At 33.2% G+C, this 24,003-nt stretch overlaps 3 protein-coding genes across 7 annotated transcripts; all 3 read right to left on the reverse strand.

Annotated features, from left to right (window-relative positions):
- Positions 1-284: 284 nt before the first annotated feature.
- Positions 285-5,762, reverse strand: LOC107945291 (uncharacterized). Of its 5 annotated transcripts, none has more exons than XM_016879245.2 (8): positions 5,453-5,762; positions 5,201-5,307; positions 4,653-5,101; positions 4,081-4,266; positions 3,355-3,462; positions 3,054-3,257; positions 1,126-2,972; positions 285-885 (listed from the first exon to the last, which is right to left on the reverse strand). In XM_016879245.2, the coding sequence occupies exons 2-8, from the start codon at positions 5,274-5,276 to the stop codon at positions 324-326; spliced, it is 3,432 nt and encodes a 1,143-aa protein (XP_016734734.1). In that variant the 5' UTR covers positions 5,277-5,307; positions 5,453-5,762; the 3' UTR covers positions 285-323. The 5 variants fall into 5 exon arrangements, with proteins under 5 accessions (XP_016734734.1, XP_016734736.1, XP_016734735.1 ...); XM_016879247.2 differs by having other exon boundaries at positions 285-852; positions 5,453-5,758; XM_016879246.2 differs by having other exon boundaries at positions 5,531-5,707.
- A 1,428-nt stretch (positions 5,763-7,190) lies between these two features.
- On the reverse strand, positions 7,191-10,980 carry LOC107945289 (pentatricopeptide repeat-containing protein At4g32450, mitochondrial). Its single transcript, XM_041108367.1, has 3 exons — positions 10,609-10,980; positions 8,172-10,391; positions 7,191-7,963 (listed from the first exon to the last, which is right to left on the reverse strand). The coding sequence occupies exon 2, from the start codon at positions 10,238-10,240 to the stop codon at positions 8,189-8,191; it is 2,052 nt and encodes a 683-aa protein (XP_040964301.1). The 5' UTR covers positions 10,241-10,391; positions 10,609-10,980; the 3' UTR covers positions 7,191-7,963; positions 8,172-8,188.
- An 89-nt stretch (positions 10,981-11,069) lies between these two features.
- Positions 11,070-12,060, reverse strand: LOC107945290 (RING-H2 finger protein ATL73). Its single transcript, XM_016879243.2, has one exon. It carries the CDS (start codon positions 11,779-11,781, stop codon positions 11,284-11,286), a length of 498 nt encoding a protein of 165 aa, XP_016734732.1. The 5' UTR covers positions 11,782-12,060; the 3' UTR covers positions 11,070-11,283.
- Between the last annotated feature and the right edge of the window lie 11,943 nt (positions 12,061-24,003).

A 24,003-nucleotide genomic window follows, 5' to 3' on the forward strand; every position in this document is an offset into this window, starting at 1 on the left:
AATAGCCTATGCTTCAGCCAAAACAACACCTTATTATTGGAAGGAGTTTTAAAGCTGGTATTTGTAGAGGGATAAAGTTTAATGAACATTGCTAATTGGTAGGTGGAAATGGAGAGAGCACTTAGATTCTCTGTTCCTTCTGTTGCTGTTATCCTTTTATTCAATAGAAATTCAATGGCAAGTATAATAAGCTTGCCATGAAATGGCAGGTTGTTGCAAGGTTTAACGAACTGCATTTTGGAGCATTTAGGGAATTGGGAATTCATGGTTTCACAGGTACTGTGTAAATAAAAAATGAAGCAATGAATAGACTCACCACAAGATCAAACAAAGAGAGATTCCTGCACTGTAAATACAGGTCTAGAGTTCAACGGCAGAACACTCCAGTAAGATCCTTCATTGTCAATACAACAACTATACCATTCTACTCTATAACAACCCACTGGAAAATGAGATACATCAAGTACACAACTTGAGAATCCTTGCCCTTTAGCATTTGGTTCAAAACACACAAATTCATACACCATCTGATCATCATTCATATCATCATCCCTGAAACGCTTACCATAACTAGTCGTCTTCTTTGCACACTCTGTTACATACTGAAATAACTTCTCATTCATTTCTACTATCTCCTCACTTTCCCAAGGTTGACACTGCGATTCCATTTCTTCATTGTTTCTTTCCCCGTGGGACTGCTTCTGAAAAGACACTCTGCTATAAAGAACGCAGTACAACTTGGTCAATCCAAGTGACAATTCAGGTGAGGCATTTCTCAGTTGAAGACAGAGATTTAGTGAGAGGTGAAGGCCTGATGACACAGTAATCTGACTTTGATTTCTGCTATCTGTACTGTAGACAAAAAGCTCTGAACCAATTATAGGCCTGAGATTTTACAATATTTCAGAAACAAGAATATCAAAAAGTTGCAAAGATATCACAATCGGTTCCACAATAACTATAGGAAAACATTCAATTTTAACAAAAAAAATAAGTATGTACCACTAGAAGGGATCACTATGCAAAATAGGAGCAATAGGTATTGATATAATCTTCAACAGCTTAACTAATAGGTTTTTCTAGTCCAAAACAAGCTAACTAGTCAAAATAGTTTGCAAGACATACCTTGTATTAAAAAACTGCTTTGGCATCTGGAATGGAATTTGAAGCCATTTCCTACTAATTTCCAATAGAAGTTCTACCCCATTCTTTGTAACATGGGATATGATTGCCTCATTCTGTATCCTGTTTGTCTCAATTTGCAAATGCATCACAGAGGAAACTGCATACCTTATTATATCGAGTATATCCTTTACCTCATGTCCACTTTTTAATATATAATTTCCGGACTGCAGGTGCGAACATTTTGTGGGACATCCTCCATTATCTAAAAGTTTACAGAGATCCATGCTGACCTCATGGTCAATGTGCAATAAACGGCTAAGCAAATCTTGCAGTAACATTGAACTTAAATTACTCTGCTGTGAGTGCTCTCGTACACAAGTTCTTAAATATTTATAAGCAGGAAGATTGGGAAAGAAATGAGGGAATCCAGCACTAAAGGCCAATAATGAACAACTAAGTGCAAGTCTTGCAATGATTTTCAAACTCTCACAGTCCATACCGATGAAAGATGAGTTTATCAGATTGAATTCCTTGGCTAGTCTGTTCAGTCGGCAAGAAAACTGAGTGAATTTTTCTAGACATTTAATGTTAGTCAAAGCACTGTTCTGAACTTCAATTATGATGCTAAAAGTTTCCTGCTTAGATGTATCCAACACTTCAAGGATCTCCCCTACAGCCCCAAGTAACTTTGCCCTGAGAGAAAAAAACCATCTCTGAAAACAGAATGCTTTTCTGGATATGATAACTCTTTCTAATGTTTCTATTGAAGAACATACATTTTTATATGCCCCAACGAGTACATCCCTATAATTAGGCACATCGTCATTCCCTGCAGCATCTTGTCCTAGTTCTCCAAAATTATCTTTCAAAAAAGCAAGGAGTTCATTTGTGCCCACTGAACCCTCTAAGAAAGACCCTTGCTTTGCCAAAGGACTAAGCCAGAGTTTTGCCTCAGAATGGGAAAACTGAACTAATGATTTAAACCAGCAATAACAGGACTCAGACTGAACTCTTGACATTAGCTCTGCAAAAATAAAAGTTGCTGTAATCCATGCTCCCTGATTTGTTGCATATATTCCTGCTTTATAGGAATGCCAGTTATCCCTCTCTGATAACATCTTGCAGGCATGCTCAAGGGTGGCAAGTTCCTGCTTAAATGGGTGTTCAATAAGAATTCCAAAAAGACGAGAATGCAATAGTAAAGAGTAAATGGTCCGTGTATAGCAATCAAATATCCTGCCATGATGTAAATGCTTCACCAGAAGTTGTACTTTGTCAAAGACATTGGTAGTGATTGCACCAGCTTCATTGAGAATTTGAAGACAGGTAGCCACGAATCTGTGTATGTGAGATAAAAGCTTGGACCTGAAGGCTTGGTACATATCTCCCTCAAAGTCAAGGACCTCAGATGAAGCAATGTGTTTACTAGCCAGAACATTTTCATTTGGAGTTCCAAAATATTTGATAAATGAACCGATTTCACCCAGCACTGTTGCGCCCAAATCTGGATGTTCCCCAACAAGCTGAAGAATAAGCTTGAGCAGGCTTTTAATTTCATGAAATATTCTGGAACTAGTCTGGCAAGGATCAGGTAATTGCTTCACCAGTGATCTGAGCTGTGCCATAACTAAAGAGATGACCCGCAATGGCAGAGGTGAGGAATAAACAGCAAAAGATTCACTATTTTTTCTTGCCCAAAGTTTGCTTGATATATCTGTAAGAATTCGAAGAGCTGCAAGGCACTTCGACATGATTGGGGACTGGGCAGCATTTTCTAGAATGGCTAATAGATGATCAAATTCAAGCTTCTCGAAAGAAGGGAGATTAGGTAGTGTTAACAAAAAGATCTGCAAATTGACCAAAATGCATCAACAAAGTATAAATCTAAAAATACTAAACAACTAACTTATGATTTGCTTAAAGAGAACCTTATGTAAAATCTGAAGAGCTCCACAATGCATGACTGATGGAAGTTCCAGTTCATGTAGTATGCTGAATACCGCTTTAATCATATGCATATTAACAGGAGAGCAACACCCTTCTTTTACAAAAAGAAGATGTAAGCACTTTAATGCTGTTTCTCTCATCTGCCAACTATTTTCCTGGCTAAGATATGGCAAAAGCACATCCACCTGTATCCAAATTGAAAGACAAACATATTAAGAAAGCCATCTCACATGGAATATATTGCAAGAAAGAGAGATTGAGAACTAGTGCTGGAAGAAATACCTGTTCAGAAATAAGACTTGTTGACTTGGAAACAAGTTTTGAGAGTGAAACCAGCATGGCAATGATGAAATTCTCTTCTGAAGAATCTAACACCAGCTTAATACCTGTCTGCAACAAAGTAGAGATTTATATGAGCTAAGATAAAAAGATGAAAACAGAGAGTTTGGTAAAATAAAATTAATTATTTGAATAGCATACTGACTTCTACTTGTCACTGAAATCTTCCTATCATTGCATCACATATTTGACCAGTAGACCAGGACAATATCCTTGATTCCCAACTTTGTGCTAAGTGAAACATGCCTTCTCTAATTTTTGGTTTAAAGCACAAGAAAAAGGAAGGTTTATAACCAATAGTACCTCACAAGCACGGGTTTTCCTGCTTTCATAGCAACAATGGTCACACTTTTGTGCCAAATTGGAGTATCATATGTTTGAAAATTTTGAATGCATATGTGTGTATGACTTTATGTGTAAGATTCGATTCTTTAAAACAGACACAAGAGACAATAGCTAATTTAACAATAAATACATTCTCTTCAAAAAAACATGTCAAAAATGCCTAGAAAGAACATGTACCATTCCATGATATGGTTCTGGATAAAATTGTCCTTTGGAGACCAGGTCATAATTTGCATGACTAGCGGCAAGATGTATTTAGACATTCAAATTGGAATATGCATGTTTCAGGATATGAGTGAATGGGAGGAGAGTGAAGCACAAAACCTTGTAAGCTCTTTTTGAAACTGAATATGAGCAAACCATTCTAGTAAAAACACTTGCCCCTCCCAACCTTACAGCCGGCAGTGTTTCTGGTGAAGCCATCATATTCACCATCATCTCCAAGACAACAGATGCAAAGTCATCTGTTAACTCACAAAACCTACTGGCAGCAAACAATGATGCTTTCACCTATAGAAATCATGCAAAGGCAGAAAATAAGTCTTTCTCATTTTCTAAAAATAAGTTATTGTAAGTGGGATGTAAATAATGACATAGCAATAAGAATGTTTCTTATCTTCTGTTTCTTCATTTTTTGGGAAGGCAGATTGCTAATCTAAGGGGCTAAATAAGTGTCTGCAGATGTGTGTGATTGAGAGTTTTATAATGTCTAAACATTGTTTGAGGATTCTAATTTAAGTTAAACACTTTTGCTTAGGCTCAAACATGTTCAAGTAATCACCATTCTTTAAAAAGAAAAAGATAAAGAAACAGACTAGAAAAAATATTCTACTAAAAACAAAAGGAAAAAATGATTTTGTGCAGCAGAAATACTGATGTTGATACACCACACTCACCTCCAAAATATTAGAAGAGACCATACTGGAGAGTACCAAGTATCGTATCTCAGCACTATCTTTTGCAAAATCAACCCAACAACCAAAAAGAACTAAAGCCATTGCTCTCGACTCAACATCACCTGTGTCAAAAACAACCTTCACTCTCCTCAAAAGTTCTTCATGGTTATACACTCTGCTATTTAGAAAAGTTCGTCTCTTTTGCTTCCTAAGTTTTTTGCTTCTATTACACCTGATACTTGTCAAGAAAATTCTGACAACAGATAACCTGATTTTTTTATCACCGAAGCGAAATGCGTCTGCAAGCCTTAAAAGTATAGCGTTGGCAAACAGCCTATCCTCGCCAGGGACTAAACCGAAGATGGAGCATAGTGCCTTAGTTGCTTCTGGTTCTTGACCCCACTGCTCCAGTCTTGGGCCAGTCTGTAAAATGGTCTCAACTGCTAGAGCTGGATAAGGAGAAACTAATTTAGTCCCATGGAGCTGAAGAAGATGATGAAATGGGTTGACATTAAATTTTATGAAAAGGTAAAAGAAGCAGATGAAACCTGGGTTACTGGAGCGAAGAGCCTTGTCCAGCTGGATGCTCCATTCCATGGCACAAGCAGCCGATATTTTGTCCATGGCAAAATGCAGTAATGAGCTCCACTACTACCTGAAAGGAAAAAAAAAACATATAAACAGAGGGGATGCACTGAGAAGAAGAGGAAGCAAGGGACTAAGCATTTAGACGAACGGTTGGTGAACAGAAATAAGGTAGACACGATAACTGCAGATTCGTCGTCAATACCAACACACACCTATATGATGATGATGATGATGTTATTAGCCTTTGAAGCCCTCGGCCAACCGAACCCAAACTTAAAACTTTCACTTACTAGTTCATGAATTACAGATATGATCCCCCCGCTTTGTTTGCCCTTTTGTTTGTTTGGTTAAGAAGACGGACATGTTTGCTAACCCATGTTTATTGTTCTACTGCCTTTAGGTCTCCGGGCACCAAGGCATTTTTTCTATTCGTAATTACTTTTTTTTTTATATTAAATTTGGGTTTTTTTTTCAAATTATTTGTGAGAAATAGTTTCTTTAAAGACAATATTCAAAAAAAAAATAACCTTTCAAATCCGTCAGTTAAATGAAATATCCATATTAATCGTCTTTCATTAAATTTTGATTCATTCTTTCTTTTATTTTAACGACCACAATATTCTTCATTAGTTCCTCGATATCATTGGTAGCAGAGATTAACTTCCAGCTCTTGATCTTCCCAAGATAATATTGCTCCATTCATTATTGTTACTCAAGAGTCTGCATTTACTAATTCCCTAATAACACATTTACAATTAAAAAAAATCTAAAAGAAGAATTCGTCCTGACTTTGTGTAAAATCTTTTACAACAGAACATATGATTGTTTTTGTTCTTCACCATAGCAGGACCTCCAAATCTACTGCATTGTTTTCCTTTTCTCTTTCCAATAGCCAGAGACAAATTCCATTGGATGCTATTATAGTCATCTTCCCTCAGCTTTGTTAAACTTTTAAGGATACCATATCCACCATCTCTTTTCCTCATATCCTCTTCCGTGAACCCTTCCAAGATTAAATAGTAGTAGCTCATGATGAAGTAAAGGGTACTCGTTGATTGGGTTCAACTCCTCTAAAGAGGGCATCATTTCTTGTCTTCCAAATTCCTCATAAGGTATAGGTGAAGAGGGTATAGATCTCTCTTGGTTTAAACATCCAACATGCGCCATTTTGAAATCCAATCCGAAACATTACTAAGTTTGAATTCTTGAAATCTTAGAGAAAGTTGGTCACCAAACTAGACAGTTCCAGAAAAATCACATGTAAGGAAGATATGCTCAATAAACATCTAAAAGCAAGGAGCAAAACTGACAAGGCATAATGTTAAATTTAACCCTTAATATTTATTTATTTTATCATTTTAGACCTTATTCTATTATTGGATCATTTTAGCCCTCAACTTTAAAATTTTAATCACTTTTGGATGAAGACAATAACTAAACTGTTAAAATGATGTATCTACTCGTATGACAGTCTACGTATAATTCATAAAAATTCAAAAATATTAATAAAAAATTTATTCATTTAACAGTGAAATATACGTGAAATATCACATGAACTGTCATATCAATACCGTTAAAATTTTAAAAGTTCAATACAAAAACAAACAATTTAGCTTGACAAAAAAAAAGAATAAAGGCAATTAGTGATAGTATTAATTGACTGTATCCCTGACAAAATTTTCACACTTGAACCAACCAATTCATCTGAGACAGATCTCACCAAAAATACACCATTGTTGTCAAATTTATATATGAAAACAAAGTTGAAGGACAAAGTTTGGAATAAAATGTATGAAAAGTACCAACTACTATAAAAATAAGATCCAACTTCGCATGAATTTAAGTACTTACTAATGGACTCGCAAAGTGTAATTAATTTTTAAAAAAATATAATATCTTCACGAGAGGAGGGATTGAATGCCTAATTATGCATACAGTCAATAAACCACCTGAAATGAAGGGTAATTTTATAGCTTTTCCACCACCAAAATAATTTAAACTACGTACAACCAAGCACATTATATCATACAAAACACACACAAAAGCCGTTAAATCAACATGCAAGTTTTCATGCCCTTCTTTTTAACCATTGGTCGGCAAAAGTAACAGCAGCAGCTACTTGTGAAACCCAGATCACTGTTTGTTAACAAATACTTCTGCTTAATCTCACATGCACTAAACAATAATAACAACAACTACTACTAATTTGTTGAGAAATATCATCGCCATATTCAAAACACTTGTATTTTCTTCAATCGATCAAATATATCAGAGATAATCTGATCACCTGAGCTATCAAAAATATCAGTCACTCCGAATAAATATTGTATATTCAGATGACTATTGGTTAGCAGTTTAGGAAGTCAAATGGGAGAGGAACCATGTTCATTAAATACAGCTCCCCAAGGAATTGACCATCATGTTCATTTGCTGGTGATTTGGTTGCCACGCAGCTAAGTTAAGCTTTTCAGTCAGGTTACCCCGGACGAATGCACTAAAATTGGTCTCTAGCATAAAAGAACATTCATCATCAACCAAACAGCCCTTCCAATAAATTTCGTACTGCCTTTCCTAACACCCATGTTCAGAAGTAATTGAAGCTTTCACATCTCGTTTGTGGAAGGAGCAGGTTAACCGATAGCAGCTTTCCCTCTCTGGGGAGACACAGGCCAGAAAAGTAAATTTGGCTGGTACCATATTTGATTCCCAAGTACTTGGATGTTCTGCACCAAACAGGGTTTGCTTAAATCTCAATTAAAGTATAACTAACTGCAGGTAAACATCATAAACAAGTAGTCAAGGGTTATAACTAGATAAGTTATTTATATCTTCTCTATAAAGTCACTATCTTATAAATTACTCACTTCAGATGCTTCTAAATTTCACTTTTTTCATTGAAGAAGTAAAACAGAATGTCAAGATAAATGATACCTCAAGTTCTATTTTGATCACCAAAAATCTCGACAAGAACACAACCCTTCATTGAAATGATGAAACCTCTTAGCATCTCGCATTATGATCTCTCTGCCAACAATCTTTGACAGGATCTTAAATGCAGCATGACAATCGCCACAAACACGAAGGTTCTTGATAATACGAATCTGTCCACGAGCTGGACTGGTGAGGAGACCATTAGCAAGAGCAAGTCTCTCACTATGAGCAAGAAGAGCTTCTTCCTTACTTTCCTGATCTATATCGTGCAAACAAAATCTTGTTTCGGGAACATAACCAGCTTCTTTCATGTGTTCTTTCAAACGTCTTAGCAGAGCATAGATTCTATCATTCTCAGGATGTGATGTATCTCCTGCACGATACTCGTTGACCCTGCTACTGACTTCAAGAGGACTTTGACAAGCCAATTTCTTCTTCTCATTCTTTTTAAGGTCTGAATCTTTCAAAGGTATGAGACCTGCTTTAGATTGGTCATTCAAGCGAGAGGCATCTAGTTGATTCACAAGCTCAGCACAACGATCCCCAAGTTCCAAGTGCCCATGAATTCTGCAGAGATTCATTAAAGTTTCCCAGACATCAGCACTGGCTTCAGATGGCATATTTTCGATGAATTCCAATGCTTCATCCAAATGCCCTGTACTCCCCAGCATGTCAACAACACTGACATAATGCTCCATGGATGGGACAATACCATAATCACTGCTCATAGACAAAAAGTGAAGCATTCCCTCATTAATATCACCAACAACACCACAAGAGTAAAACACTCCAAGGAACATTTTGGCATCTGGTTTCAAGCCTGCCTGCTTAAACTGAGAGAACAGATCAAGGGCATCCTCCCCTAGCCCATTCCTAGCAAGCCCTGTTATCATAGTATCCCAAGATGTCAGATTGCGCCTTGGCATCTTTTCAAACACATCAAATGCATCATTTGTAGAACCACACTTTAAGTACATCTCTAAAATCCTGTTATAGATGCTTACTTTGAGAGGTGAAAATGATCCTATGAGGTGTTCATGAACAGTTTTCGCTTCTTGTAAAGCTTTCACTTCCCCACATGCCTTCATTAACTGCAAAATTTGGGCTAAATCCACAGTAACACCTTGCTGTTTCATCAACACCAAAACTTCTACAGCTTCTTTAACATTTCCTTTAATGCAAAATTCCTCCAGCTTCTCTACCGTAGCATTATTAGTGCTAGTTTCAGAAACCTCAGTTAAGCCTTCATTGGGAATAGAAGTAGCAGATGCTTGACCATAAAAATTAAAGTTACTTGTTACTTTACCATAAGAATTAAAATTATAAATATTTTGTGGATTCTGCCGGTACTGGCTGAAATTTGTGCATTGCAAATCCATTTGGCTTCCTTGGGATTCTGGAAACCTTTGTAAATTAAGGTCCAATTGATTCTGTCTAATCTCTGGAGGCCCTTCCCAATATGAACCTACTTGATTCTGCATATTGGAAGTACTTTGAGCATTAGTCTCGCATCCTCTAAAGTTTCCTTTTCTGTAAACTGAGTTATTCTGCAGTTCATATCTTTTGTTTTCCCAGTGCATTCCATCATGATTCTGATGAAACCCTTGCTCAGCGCCCTTCCAAGAACCATTTTCATATATTCCATTCGGATTTGTCCCTAAGTTCCCATTAGTTGCCTCATTGTTATGGTGATACCAACCGAAGTTCCCAGTTTGACCCACGGAACCCATCTGATTTCCCGTTGGCTGCAAACCACCATAATAGCTATTACGGTTGTCCCAACCTGAACTCCCCGTATTATCATCCGTAGGGCATACCTCAAAACCCTGGTTTGGGTTTAAGGCCTGTCCATTTTGTTTCTGCTCATAACCTAGTGACGTTGGGGTATCATAAGGAGAATTCTCAAACTGAGAGGTGCTACTAGGGCTATGAAAATCCCACCTTTCAGGAGCAGTGCTGAGAAACTTATTGAAATGTGTGACTGAACGAGGGAAACGTCGTGACGAACGTACCCTAGATAAAGCGGTGAGATAGTTGAAGGACAGAACCGAAACCCTCTTGCTGGACATTGATGCGTTGCTTTGAAACCTCAAAGCTTCACCTATCGTAAAAACAACCAATAAATGAAGTGATGAGAACGGAAATTTGTTAACGCCACCAACAGAAGAGTGGCAGCATTGGCAGCGCCGTCAAAAACCAAAACCTATCGAAAAGAAACCCCTGAAAAATTCAAGCTAAAAAGTCAGCAAATTCAGCACAATTGCAAAAATGGGCAAGTTTGCGGAATATCCAGAAAGCAGAAAATCAAGATGATTCTGAAAATTTTGAACGTAAAAATTTAACGAGGAATTTATAAGCCCAACTACCAAAAAAAATGATATTGAAATTTCAGACGATGAAAGGAAGAGCGACGAAGAAGTTTAAAAGAAAAAAAAACCTGGATGCCGGTGGCGGTGCAGAGAGGAGTTTCTTGGCGTCGTTAGAGTTGCAGAAGGCTATTGGTTTTTAGGTTTTTTTATTGGGCTGGGTAAAAACCAATAATTTGGGTTGGGATCATTCGCTGCTCTTTTGGATGTCAAGCGGCGTCTATATTTGGGCCAACTCTCGAAGTGGATAATCGCTGTTTACTAAAGGTTGGTACGATGTTGCTTTATTGATTGGCTTTAACTTAGAAAGTGGATGTCGAAATTGGCTTTATGAAACAGGTTTAATGGCATTTTTTAAGTAAAAAATAAAAATAAAATGTTAATTTTATCGTTAAATTGTTACCAAATCTTGTATTCCAATGTGTTAATAATCAATTTTCATTCTGAGCCTCTCCCCCATTTTCGTTAAAAGATTTTGGTACCCTATTTTACAGCTTCAAGTTGCTTCCTCAGCAGACGTTTGAACGATCCGTTGAATATGACCAGACCAGCTAATTAAACATATAGGTGTACATATGCAATTTGGGGCCTATGTTGAGGTTGCAAAATTTGAAGATATAGAATTTACCTAATAAAGCTACACTGATTGCTAAAAAGTTGTCTAGAGACAAAACTAGTTATAGATACATCAGCCATGCATGATGAGAATAAGCTACTAAAAACAGCAACTCTATTGTGCTATAACTTTAAAATTCTATAACAAATTGGTCGCAATTGGAGTTGAGCCTCTGCCGGCAAGTAGGACAGGAAGAGCGAGAGAGCAGCCATTTATCGATGCAAGCAACATGGAAGCGATGGTTACATTTGGGAAGCATCCGTATTTTGTCACCTTCCGAGAAATCCACGAGGCAAATTGCACAACCTGATGATGATGATGATGATGATGATGATGATGAGCCTGAATTGGCATAAGTTGTAGTTGGTAAAGCTACCATTTCTTTCTTCTTAAGACCCGAGTTCAGTCTACGGGCGGCCACCCATTCCCTCGGCTCGGTCACGACACGATGAGTGCATTGTAACACGCATTGTAGCATGGGGTGAAGACCCAAGGCACAAACCAAGGCACACAACATGGCTGCCACGATGATCATGAGGTTCAAGTCTACTGTGGGTTCTTGCGTCTCCTGACAGGGGATGCTTAATGTGGGAGTATCAGCCGAGGGAGATGGTGAAGCTTGGGCCATGGAGAGATAAACAGAAAGCAGTTGTCAAGTGTAAGCAGATAGAGATTGAAAGAATAGAGAGGAAGGGACACATGGTACAAACAGTAAGAGGAAGAGGAAGAGGAAGAGGAAGAGGAAGATGAGGCCAAAGATCAATAAGGGTCATCAAATATATGGTGCTGGTTAAATGAGATGGTACGGAGTTGGGATACATCAGATAAAGATTGAGGAACGGTGGAATGGCATATGCTTATGCTTACTTGATAATCCACTGTCTTCCCTTTTTGTTTAATGCCCTTCAAATCATGGGAAAAGCACGTCCCTTTTCCCATCAACTTCGCAAATTTCTATTGGCTTCCTTTCATCAAGTTGGATAACGCATGACTTTCCTACAACTTAAATTACATCCGTTTATTTAGTTGATAAATATATTAAAATAAAATTACACATAAAATTTAATAATTTATTAGGATATTATTTGTTAGGCCAACTCTAAATCCACGTAAATAACTTTATATACTTGTGAAAATAGTTTAATTAAAAGATATATGAATTTTCGAATTAATGAATTTATAATTGTTTATTCAAATTAAACTTAGATTGATGAATGTCCTCTTGAGCCATGACCTATTGCTCATTCGAATCTAATCCATCTATTAATGAAATTGTTAAGTCAAAAAAAAATTATGGTGTCCTTGGTTGAGTGGAAATGTAGAAGGATAGAATGAGAAAACGGAAAAAGTAGAAAGAAAATAAATTTTGGCTTAATGACAAAATTAGCCACTAACGTTTACATGTCTTGTTAATATGACCCCAATTGTATTTTTGAGCCTTTTTTTTGCCATCAATCTTTGTTTTGTTTTTTTCAAACTGCTTTTTCTAACAGATTTGATAAAAAGTATCGTTAAAAATTTAACGGGATGATGTGAAATATTTTTAATGAGATGTAATTTATTACTTAGTAACCCAATAAGATAATTACATGTGAAAAATAATAACATTAATAAATCATACACGAAATTAAAAAAATATATATAACTATTAATTTAAAGAAAATAAGCGTAATTATCTAAAAAAAAGGTTTCAAAATGAATGCATTCATATATGTTTACTGAGAGGTTTCAAAATGGTAATTAATAAATCAAATCGAAAATACTGAATATGTGCATTTATTTTGAAACTTTTTTTTTAGATAATTATGTTTATTTTCTTTAAGTTGAGTTTTTTTTAACTTTATGAATTATTTATTTTATTATTTTCTACATGTAATTATTTTATTGGGTTATCTAAGTAATAAATTATATCTCATTAAAAATATTTCACATATGAAAGTTCACATCATCCTGTTAACTTTTTTAACGGTACTTTCATCAAATCTGTTAAAAAAAGCAATTTGAGAAAAAAAAATAAAGGTTGATGGCCAAAAAAGGCTCAAAAATACAATTAGGGTCATTTTGACAAAACATATAATAAACATTAGTAGCCAATTTTGTCATTAAGCCATTAATTTTCAATGTGTTTTGTAGGAAAGAAAATAAGAAAGATGACTATTTTTCATCATAATACATAAAAACAGACCATTCCAAATTTGAATAATAAGAGGAGAGAAAATGATATATATATATATATATATATCTTTCAAAAAATTAATTTTATTTTCTCTTATTTTTCAAGTAATGAATAGAAATAAATTGATTTTTACTATTCATTAGAATTTTATAATTTGCTCGAAGGAGAATTATTTATTCTATGGTTAAATAAATGTGAAATTTTATTATTTTTATTGGATATAATTTTCAATATCCAAACGCAATGTGAATATTTAATCAAAATTATTTATTTTTTCATTAAGATTATTAGCATTTATTTATAATAATATATTGTAGTACAAGAAATTTTAATATTTTGAGAAGTTATGTATTGTTTTGTTTTGTGCATTACTTTGTAGTCATTTTTCTTCATTCGCAAGCTTCATATATTACTTTATTTAGGGTTAGTTTAGTAATGTTTTTGAAAAGTACCGTGGAAAAGTATTTGTGAGAAGTACTTTTAAAAAATTTGGTTTAAGATTTGAGTATTTAGTATTGCTGTCAAAAAGTGTTTTTGAGAAATAAAATATCTATTTTAGACACGTTATTATCAAGTAACAAATATGCATTTAAATAATGTTCAAATTAGTTAATATTATTATATTTTAGTAAGAACATAAAAAAATTATTATAACTTGTTGTTAATATTTTAATATATGAAATATAAATTTTAAATATTTTTAAGCAATAAATATTAATTATTTATAAAATTTAATTAGAATATATAAATTATATTTTAAATATTTAAATATAACCATTAAATATTTTTAATTAGATATTAACACATTTGTATTATTTTAAAAAATATTTTTTATTTTTAATTAATGATTTTAACACATTTGTAATTAAGCACCAAGAAAAAAAAAGGGAAAATACTATATTTTTTGAGTGATGAAAAAGTAACTAGATAAAAGTGTATTTAAGAGAGGAAAATCTAAAAATTTTAGCTTCTTTTTAGAAGTGCTTTTCAAAAGTGCTTTTGGAAAGCCAAAAATTTCAGCCAAAGGCAATTTGTTTAACACAAATTTTTCTTTCCAAAGTACTTTTGGAGCCAAAAGTGTTTTTTTTAAGCACTACTAAACAAGCCCTAATAGATTAAATTTCTCTTACCGGAGTGAACAATTTAAATTTCATTTAGGTTGTGTTAGATTTATTAGTTACACACTATATGTTGTAGCTAAATTAAAAAAAAAAGATTGATGTAAATTTAAGTTTTAATTTGAATAGAATTTTAAATATAAAATGAAGAAAAAAATCTATTAATTATTATTTAATTAATATTAAAATTAAGAGTGAGATCGAATTGAATCGAATGGAAACATTTCGAGTTAATGAATTCTATTTTATCATCTTAACTAGATTTGAAATTTTCTCGAATCGAGTCGAGTGAGATGAAATTTGAATCGAATATATTTGTTCGAGTTAAATTAAAAAAATATCTTTGGGTCCTTGTAGCTACTGTCACCTACCTTAATCAAATTTGTCTACCGTAATCAAATTTGTTATTAGCTTTAATCCCCTCATAATTTATTTATTAATATTTTATATACAGGTTAGCTTCTTTACTTACTTAGTTGCTTCAATTATCTTTTGATTCTTATCACCATGTTTTCTGAAAATAAAAATTATATATTAAATGTAAAAAATGTGATTTTTTAATAAAATTTATTTTAAAGATAAAATGCGAAATTGATAGAAATAGAAAATTTTAACACGAATATTTGATGGTATCGTCAATAATTTAATTTTAACAGAAATTGATAAAAATTCAGCATGATTAAACAATTCAATAATATAAATAGTAGACATAAATTCAAAACAAAAAAAAATTTGGGGTTTGGAGAAGTAAAAGTTTTGGGGGAAAGCAGAAGGAAATTTTTTTTTGGAGGTTTGCAAGAAGTAAACTTTTAGGGAGAAAGTGAAAGAGAAAAAGTTTTGGGATTTGGGGGAAGTAAAATTTTTGAGGGGGAAGTAAAAGTTTGGGGGAAAAATAAAAGGAAAAAAGTTTTGAGGGTTTGGGAGAAGTAAAAGTTTTGGAGAGAAAGTAAAAGGTAAAAAGTTTTGGGGGGTTTGAGGAAGTAAAATTTTGTAGAGGAAGTAAAAATTTTGGAGGAAAAGTAAAATTTAACTTAATTTGAACTCGAAATTCAAAAAAATTCGAGTTGATCCGATTAACTCGATTAATTCAAAATTCGAACTTTTTTAATTTTTTCAAGTCGAATCAAATTTTACTCACTCTAATTAAAATAATATACAATTTACATTTGTGATTATAAATGGTGATAATTACACATGGTGAAAGTTTAATTTATAATTATTAATTAAAAAGTTTTACATAAGATAATAGTTTTGTTAGATTTATTAAATAAGAAATGAACGAAAACCCATAAAAGAAAAAAGAAATATACATTAATAAAGAAATTAAACTATATCATTTTACTCACTCGATTGTTATGGGTATTATTATCAATACAAGAGGATGTGAGTTCGAGTGTACTAAAGTGTATTATCCTCCTATTTGTGGGTTGGGGAAGGACTATAGATAATTTTAGACATTATGTCAAAAAGAACATATATAATTAGATTTTATAATGAAATTGTTCAATTTAATTATTAATATATTATAAAATATTTGGATTTCAAAGTAGGTATGTTATAATTGATTTAATTAGTTTTATCACACTTCTTGTAAGTAAATTAAAAAACATATTGATGTAAAAAATTAATATTTTTGTAAAATTGAGTTTTAATTTGGATAGAATTTTAAGTATAAAATAGATAATAAAAATTATCTATTATTTTCTATTTAATTAATATTAGAGTGACATGTTGAATTAAATTTAAGTTTAAATCTATAAATAGTATCTAGTAGTTAGGCATGTTCAATCAAGTAGCATTTAACAAAATTTATTGGTAAAATAACGAAGATTGTTAACACTAATAATTAATTACAACAGAATGAAGCATTAAAGCAATGATTTTTTAAAGGAAGCAAAATTGAATCATATTCGAACAACAATGGCATCCAAAAGATACGAGAGCTTTTTTATAATAAAAAAATTGATGATGGGGTAATATAATATTATGCGTAAATTTTATTATTATTTTAATTTAATATTATAATTTTATTAGTATTATGTGTTATTTCAATGTTGAATTATTTTTTTAATTAAATATTTATATTGGTATTGGTATGAATATTGATTTTATTTTTTATTTAAATTATTTCAGATAATTAAAATTTAAAAGAAAAAAAAACTTATACAATTATAATTATTATTTTTATAATGTTATGATTGATTACATAGTTTGCAACTCCAAATTATTACTTTGCAAATAAATATGAATATGTCAAGAGTGGATGAGTGAGTAAGCATATTATATGTTATTTATTTTATTATGTACATCCACGTGCAACGTGTGTGTGGAAGAATACTAGTTAGATAGAAAACAGAAATGTTGTTTAATGCATCCATGCGAGCAACCAGTACACACAGGCAATGTGGCATTGACAGCACATGCATTGCTGCAAATGTTGTCAAAACCTACGAAACTAAAATCTATTTGAAAATAGTAGGGTGGTATTTATAGAGACCAATGGTAAATTTATTTTTTATTAAACATGTAAAATTAAAATAAAGTAAAAAGATATTGTAAAATAAAAAAATCAATGGGAAAAACTCTAGCTAAAGGTGAAATCTTCGTTTGATTCATAATTTCGATCATCAACGCAAGGATTGTTAGATTTGGTGCCCTAAGTGTAGTATTTTTTGTCAATATAAGCTTGTATTTTTTTAACAGATTGGTTAATAAAACAAATTCATTGATTACATTAATATACTTTATATAATTGTCTTCACATTATTTTTGCACGCAAAGTAAAATAGAAGCAAATGTTGCTCATTTGTTGTTTAAATGTTTAACTAATACTATGTGATATTACGTGATCGGATCGTAGTATAGAAAGATAGCTTGTATTAGTAAACAAACCTAAACATGTCCTTACTTTAATCGGAAATAAGCAAACCGATTGAAAGACTAATATGCCGTTTATTAAGTCCAATTGGGGAGATGCCTTGTCTTGGACATTGGAGCGGATGACTTCCAAAAGATAGAGATATAAATGTGACTGACTAGACTGATAATACATTGGGTAAGACCCAAGCAGAATAGATTCTGAGCTCATTTATGAATTTATTCACTTGTGACATTCATAGTGTGACATACCTAAATTTTGAGTGGATGGCGAACTATGTATGTGTGACTTGTGCACTTTGGTGTAAGTAAAAACTTGAGTTCAAATAGATAATGAACTGAAAGCTCGTGCGTTGGGTGTACGACTTTTGTAGTATGTAGCGTCATTCACAACAGTGGAATTCATAACCCAAAACATGGGTAAATGATATCTTCTCGTTGGCATTACATGGTTGATGAAAAGCAAACGTGACCACAGTCATCCGTCTTTATGATGGATCATTTGATCACTATTTGATAGTGATTGAATTTTCATGAAGGAAGATGTAATGATTACCATGAGATAAAAAAGATCACATTGGGAGAACGGATCTTATCTAAAAAAGATCAAGAATATCCTATAAGGGTAATACATTAATGGCAAGATAATTGTACAAGCAATGAGTAGTTGCTTTCATAATGGCATGTCGTTGAGGAGAGCTCAATTACGATATTATAGTAGAATGACTTTGTGACTAAATGAATTTATAATTAATAGGTGAAAAGCCGGAACTTAATTATAAATCATTTGAGCCTCAACTACATATGTCTAATTGGTCGCTACGCTAGCTCGTTGAAACCAAAAATAAATTGCTTGTTTGAATAAAAATGAACGGAATGAATAGAAAATAAAAAATGAGAAACGTTCAATAATGATTATGATTTTCTCTAAAATGGAGAAATAAAATAATTTAGAAATAAATGTAGGTTTCCAAAAATGGAAATAGAAATTTGCAATCCTAAATAGGATTACTTAAAAAATGATGAAAGAATAAGTTTATGTTTTTGAACTATTTTGAAGCCCAAAAATGAAAATAAATCATTCGGTCATAGTGAACATGTTTAGTTGTGACATATTGGATGAATTTTCTCGAAATTTTATCGGGGGTAAAATTATCAAAATTTTACTTGGGTAAAATTGAGGTGAGAAAATTATTTAATATGTAGATATTAAAGTTCATTTTGGGAAATAAAAAATTGAATCGAGTTGAATGATATCACAGAGTAATGGGTCAAAAAGGCCTAAGAAGTACTTGTAATTAGACTTGATGTGAGAGAGACCTAAAATCTCTCATATAGCATGAAGGGGTGGCAACCCTAGTAGAAATACAATGGTGAGCCATTCACCCCACTCCTACTCTAAGTAGGATGCTGTTTTTCTTTCTAAAATAAATCTCTACATCTCTACAAGAGTTTCTACCTTTTTTTCCTATAAATAGATGACACTAGTAGAGTTATTAACAGAACTTTTGAGAGATTGTTATTCTGCCGAAAAATAGAGAGAATTTATTCTCAACTTATAAGCATATTTTTCAAAAAAACAATTTTACCAATTTCTATTATATAAGAGAGATTTTTCGTTTTCACCCAAAAAGGAAAACTTTTTCTAATTCTGTATTTTGATTCAATAGGTTCAAGCCCACATCCAAAGTAGTTTATGGTACGAGAATAGCAGAGAAGATCGTTTGGTTGAAAGCCGCAAAACATCAAGGACCCACTTATCCAAAAACACAGGTACGTTTTTTGTCTAAGGTTTATTGCTATAAATATTACAAACCAGGTCGATTTTCAAAATTTTAATTTTTCATTGTGCAAGAAAACTGTTTTCAAACCAGATTTTTTCCAACAATGATAAATTTAGTGTCTTTAATAAATTAGTTCTAGTAGCTGACTCAACGCCCGACAACCAATCTCTCATTATTTATTTGGTAACCAAGAGACAACTCGTTTGGAATTACTTTCTTAATCAATAAATAATCTTGAAACTCAATGCCCAAGATTTAACTTACTAGCAACATTAAGAACTAGAGAGATCTAATTCTAACCAACAAACTCACCTCAACGGGATTCATTCAAGCTAGATCATGCATCCACACCACATAATTGTAAACTACAACATAAACGGGTTATGTAGTTCGTCACTAGTATTAGAATGAATTAAACAATTACAGGTTTTGTAACACTCCTAACTCATCTCCGTCGACAGATTAGGGTTACGGAGCATTACCGTACAATCAGAACAATAATGTCATTTAACGATAATTACATAAAACTCATTTTAAACTTAGCAAACATATACCTTTGGGCCTTAAACCGAGCCTTCAAGGCCATAAAAATAGTTCGGAAACAATTCAGGACTAATTTGAAACAATTCATATAATTTGGAAAAAAGTTGAAAACTTTGAAAACAAGGGTCACATGGCCGTATGGCCAGGCCGTGTGACATAGCCCATACTGTGTGGTGTTTGAACAAAGGGACACGCGATCATGTCCCAGCCCGTGTTTTAAACTGTGTAACTCACTGAGTTAGGTCACACAGCCATGTCTCAAGTCATGTGCCAGGCCATGTAACTCTTTGACTTGTGACACACAGTCGTGTCATAGGCCGTATGCTACCGTGTAACTTACTCACTTGAAATAATAAGTGACACACGGCCGTGTAGCTAGGCCATGTGTGTCACACGATTGTGTGACAGTCCGTGTCCCAGGCTGTGTGCTCCATAATTTGACACTAAACAAGCCATTTTAAGACCAAAATTTACCCAATCATCCACTCCATTTATGCATACATTCAAAAGACCAAAACACCTTTCAAATACACCTAAACATACCAATTCAATCAACCTATTTCAACTAACCAAGATGCCATTCAAAAGTACCACATTTGTACATAAACAACTTCAATAAAAACAAGGCTATAATGCCACATCTCAAACACAAAAAACATAGTCAAATAAGGTACCTAATAACTTCAATTGTCAAACCATTCACCTTTCATTAAAACCTACTAAAATGACCATAATCATATGACTTTAATACATAAACAACCAACCACACCATATATTACAAAAAACCCTAAAACTTAACTCAATGGCATAAACTTTGCTAAAACATTATAAGTCCACACAAACAAAGTGAATACATAAAAGACATACTCATACCAAAATGTTCATTAACATACCCAAAGACATTCATTATAAAAAGGTCCTATACCTGCCATTTATAACATTGGCCAAAATAACCGAAAAACTACCGAAGTGATTGCTAGATAGTGTGATAGATCTCCACAAGCTTCTAATCGATTGAGCTTCTGATAATCTATAAAACAAAGGAAAGTAACTACATAAGAAACTAGTGCTTAGTAAGCTCGTATAAACTCAAACATAACTTACCATTCTTAAGTTTAATTTATAAAATGTGCATTACATCTTTACTATACTCATAAGCTTAATAAAATCCTATAAGCATCACCAAACTCACAAATTAGTAGGCTCATGTATAATGCATATAGAAATTAAGCCATTTCACAAATGAATCTTCATGAACATAACAGTCATCACATAATCATTTAGTTCCCTTCAATTCATTTGTATTCATCCAATTTTACCTTTCATAAGTTTATGAGCTATTATCCATTTGAACACATGCCTTGCCAATTACCTTTACTTACCAGTTGAACCATCTAGAATTTCATTGGATACCTGGAAATGCTCACACATAGTGTGCCTTTCCATATAATCGTAATCTTTTCTTTTCAATAGTGCTCACACGAGCTGTGGAATGGGCCTCCTCACATGAGTTGTGGGTCGAAATGTTAGCTACACAATACTGCTCACACGAGCTGTGGAGAATTCAAAATAAATGCAAGACCTTAGACATGAGTAAGACATTCAAGACCAACATCTAAAATATGAAATCCCTAATGATGTGCCATTCGCATCCTAAGAATTCTTAAGGTTCAAAAGGGATTATTAATCCATCAATTATACAAAACGTCGATATATTTATATGTTCAAGTCAATTTATAACTAATATAATATAACAAATAATCAGTCAAACTATCATTAATAATGATGGGAGTCGAATCCACCAATATAAACCTACACCTTAATTTGCAAATTATGCAGTATAGGGAGTAGGGTCGATCCCTCAGAGACTGGTTTACTGTAAATTGTCACTCGTTTGACCAGATTTATGTCGGGGCAGTTGTCGTGCCCAAGACGTTCGGGGGGATAAAAATTTGAAAACCTGAAATTAACAGAAAATAACATCAAAAGTAAAGGTTGAAAAACAGAATAATAAAAATCGTGAAATAAATATTAAGAGAAATTAATTAGAATGAGCTCAGCTTTAGACACGAATTTTCCTCCTCTTTGAACCGATCCTCGAAATTGGATGAACTCTTCTTTTCCAATAAGCTAGTTATAGCTACCAAGGACGCCTCGGACACCAACTCTTCCTTGTGTAAATTAGTTATGGAACGTCCAATAACTAACTCTTACCGATCGAACAACCACGAAACGTTCGTGATTTAGAACTCCGGCAGCTTTGCGTTCTAAAAGAGCCTAGCTCGAACCAATGCCCTCAACCGCGTGGGACATTTAAATCCGGTTACTACTTCCCTTGACAGAACCAAAGAGTAGCCTCCACTTGGCACGCCAATGTGTTCACAGAAAACCGATTAGAAACGTTCTTTTCGGAATTCCAACTGTACGTCTAATCACAACAAATCAAACGACGTCTTTTTTGACTTAGTGTTGATCTGACTTTATGAGCTGAAAAAATCATACTCTTAATCCGGAGAAGCAATAAGTACTGGAATTTTAGGAGTTAAATGGCTCGGGTTCGTAACTCACGGGTTTTAACGAGGCTAATTTCGGCCTAAAGCTGAAAATGGGTTTAGTTGGCTAAGGTTTGGGACATGTTGATATTTGATAAATTAAATAAGGTAGAAAAGGTGAAAAGATGGGTGATGTGATTAAGTGTGGGGGTGGTTGAAAAAGGGAATTTGAAAAAGGTGTTGTAAATGGAAAGTAGTAAAAGCTGGAAGTTTTTAGGAATTAAAAGTTAAAGAAATAAAGACAATAAATAAATTTGTGAAAAGTTGAAAATAAAGGTGAAATGGATGGTAGGCTACTGGAACTAATGAAAATTGAAGGAAAACAAGCTAAGAAATAACAAAGGCTACGTGAGAAAGGAGAGAATTGAAAGATAAAAGCTAAAATATTTTTTGATTGATTGATGAAATGATGAACAATACAAGCACTATTTATACTAGAGGATTTACTAAATTAGGAACCTACTAGTCATAGGAAATTAAGGAAAAAAATATTCCATGACCAAAAATATCCCAAAATAATCTCCCTCACTAAATCAACAAAATTTTCAGCTAATTAAAAATAGGAAAAATTCTACTTTGGCCCTCCTTCTTGCTTCTTTCTTTAATTTGGCCCAATTGTTCCCTTTTTCTTCTATTTAGTCCCCAAATTACATTCCTGCACAAAATTCAATAAATATGGCAAAATTAGTGGTGCATTCTCATAAATATACCAAATTAATTACATAAAATATGTAATTTTAGCATTTAATCAAATCCCCCCTACTTAGCTTATGCTAGTCCTCGAGCATTTTGTATGTATCTGCAAAAGGAAAATTTTCTCCAAAATAGGACTTGGCACTCATGGTTTTCACAATTCAACAATTCAATCCTAACACATTAACAACTCAAATAACCTAGCCTAAGAAGTAAGTAAATATATTTTATGGGAGCTTGATAGACTTACCTTTCATTTTATTATTTTATTTATTTTTGTACTTAGGACATTATCGAACTTTTTGACGCGAGACATGATGACAACCCAAGCACCATGTTCCGGTTACTCAATTCGGACGTCTCTAAGCGGGTTATTTCGCCCTACTCATAATAACTTGTCAGCGGAGTGAGTGCAAATAAATTGGACAGCCACACGAACCTTTTGACGCGAGATGTGATGACAACCCAAGCACCACATTTCGGTTACTCAACCCGATGCACAACCCCAATTGTTCACTCTTAACATTTGTATCAAAGTAGTATTATTATTTTCTTCATTTTCTTTTCTTTTTTTTTTGACAGATATAACATGTGATAAAAGGTAGGCAATCAAGCAAACTCATAATTTCCAAATTTTCTTACCCACTAAGTCTAGGTTATTGAAAAGTTTCATGTGTAAAGAATTAAATAGCTAAATAGGTCAAACCATAAGTGAACCATCCCAATTAAAAGAAAAATTTACCTTTTACTAAAAACATGCAAAAATAGCGACGACAGATAAGCAAATTAGAACCAATTTATGTTTCCCTCCCCCTTACTTATTTTACATTGTCCCAATGTAATTTAAAAAATAAAAGTAAAGATAAGTAGGAGAAAGAGAGAAAAATAAACTCCCCATGTATTTCAACGTCGTGGAGGGCGGTCTCGTAGGTAGAGTGGGCCTTAACTGAAAAAAGAATTTTGTGGGTTGACATGTGGAATTTAATTTTGTCTTGGAATGTTTTCCTGCAAAAATAAAATAGTAAAAATAAATAATAATAATAATAATAGGAAAATTAAAATGTTTTTTTTTTCAAATTTATTAGCTAAGCTATAAACTCAAGAAAT

This window comes from Gossypium hirsutum, chromosome D12 (assembly GCF_007990345.1).
Source record: "Gossypium hirsutum isolate 1008001.06 chromosome D12, Gossypium_hirsutum_v2.1, whole genome shotgun sequence".
NCBI lineage: Eukaryota > Viridiplantae > Streptophyta > Magnoliopsida > Malvales > Malvaceae > Gossypium > Gossypium hirsutum.

What these genes read in the sequence shown, in the direction of transcription:
- LOC107945289 (XM_041108367.1), bottom strand. Translation starts at nt 10,240, where the DNA reads ATGTCCAGCAAGAGGGTTTCGGTTCTGTCCTTCAACTATCTCACCGCT.
- LOC107945291 (XM_016879245.2), bottom strand. Translation starts at nt 5,276, where the DNA reads ATGGACAAAATATCGGCTGCTTGTGCCATGGAATGGAGCATCCAGCTG. An exon ending in TCTTCGCTCCAGTAACCCAG is followed by an intron (nt 5,102 to 5,200) that starts GTTTCATCTGCT and finishes CTCCTTATCCAG; the next exon opens with CTCTAGCAGTTGAGACCATT. An exon ending in TTTCAAAAAGAGCTTACAAG is followed by an intron (nt 3,463 to 4,080) that starts GTTTTGTGCTTC and finishes ACTTTGTTGCAG; the next exon opens with ACAGGTATTAAGCTGGTGTT.
- LOC107945290 (XM_016879243.2), bottom strand. Translation starts at nt 11,781, where the DNA reads ATGGCCCAAGCTTCACCATCTCCCTCGGCTGATACTCCCACATTAAGC.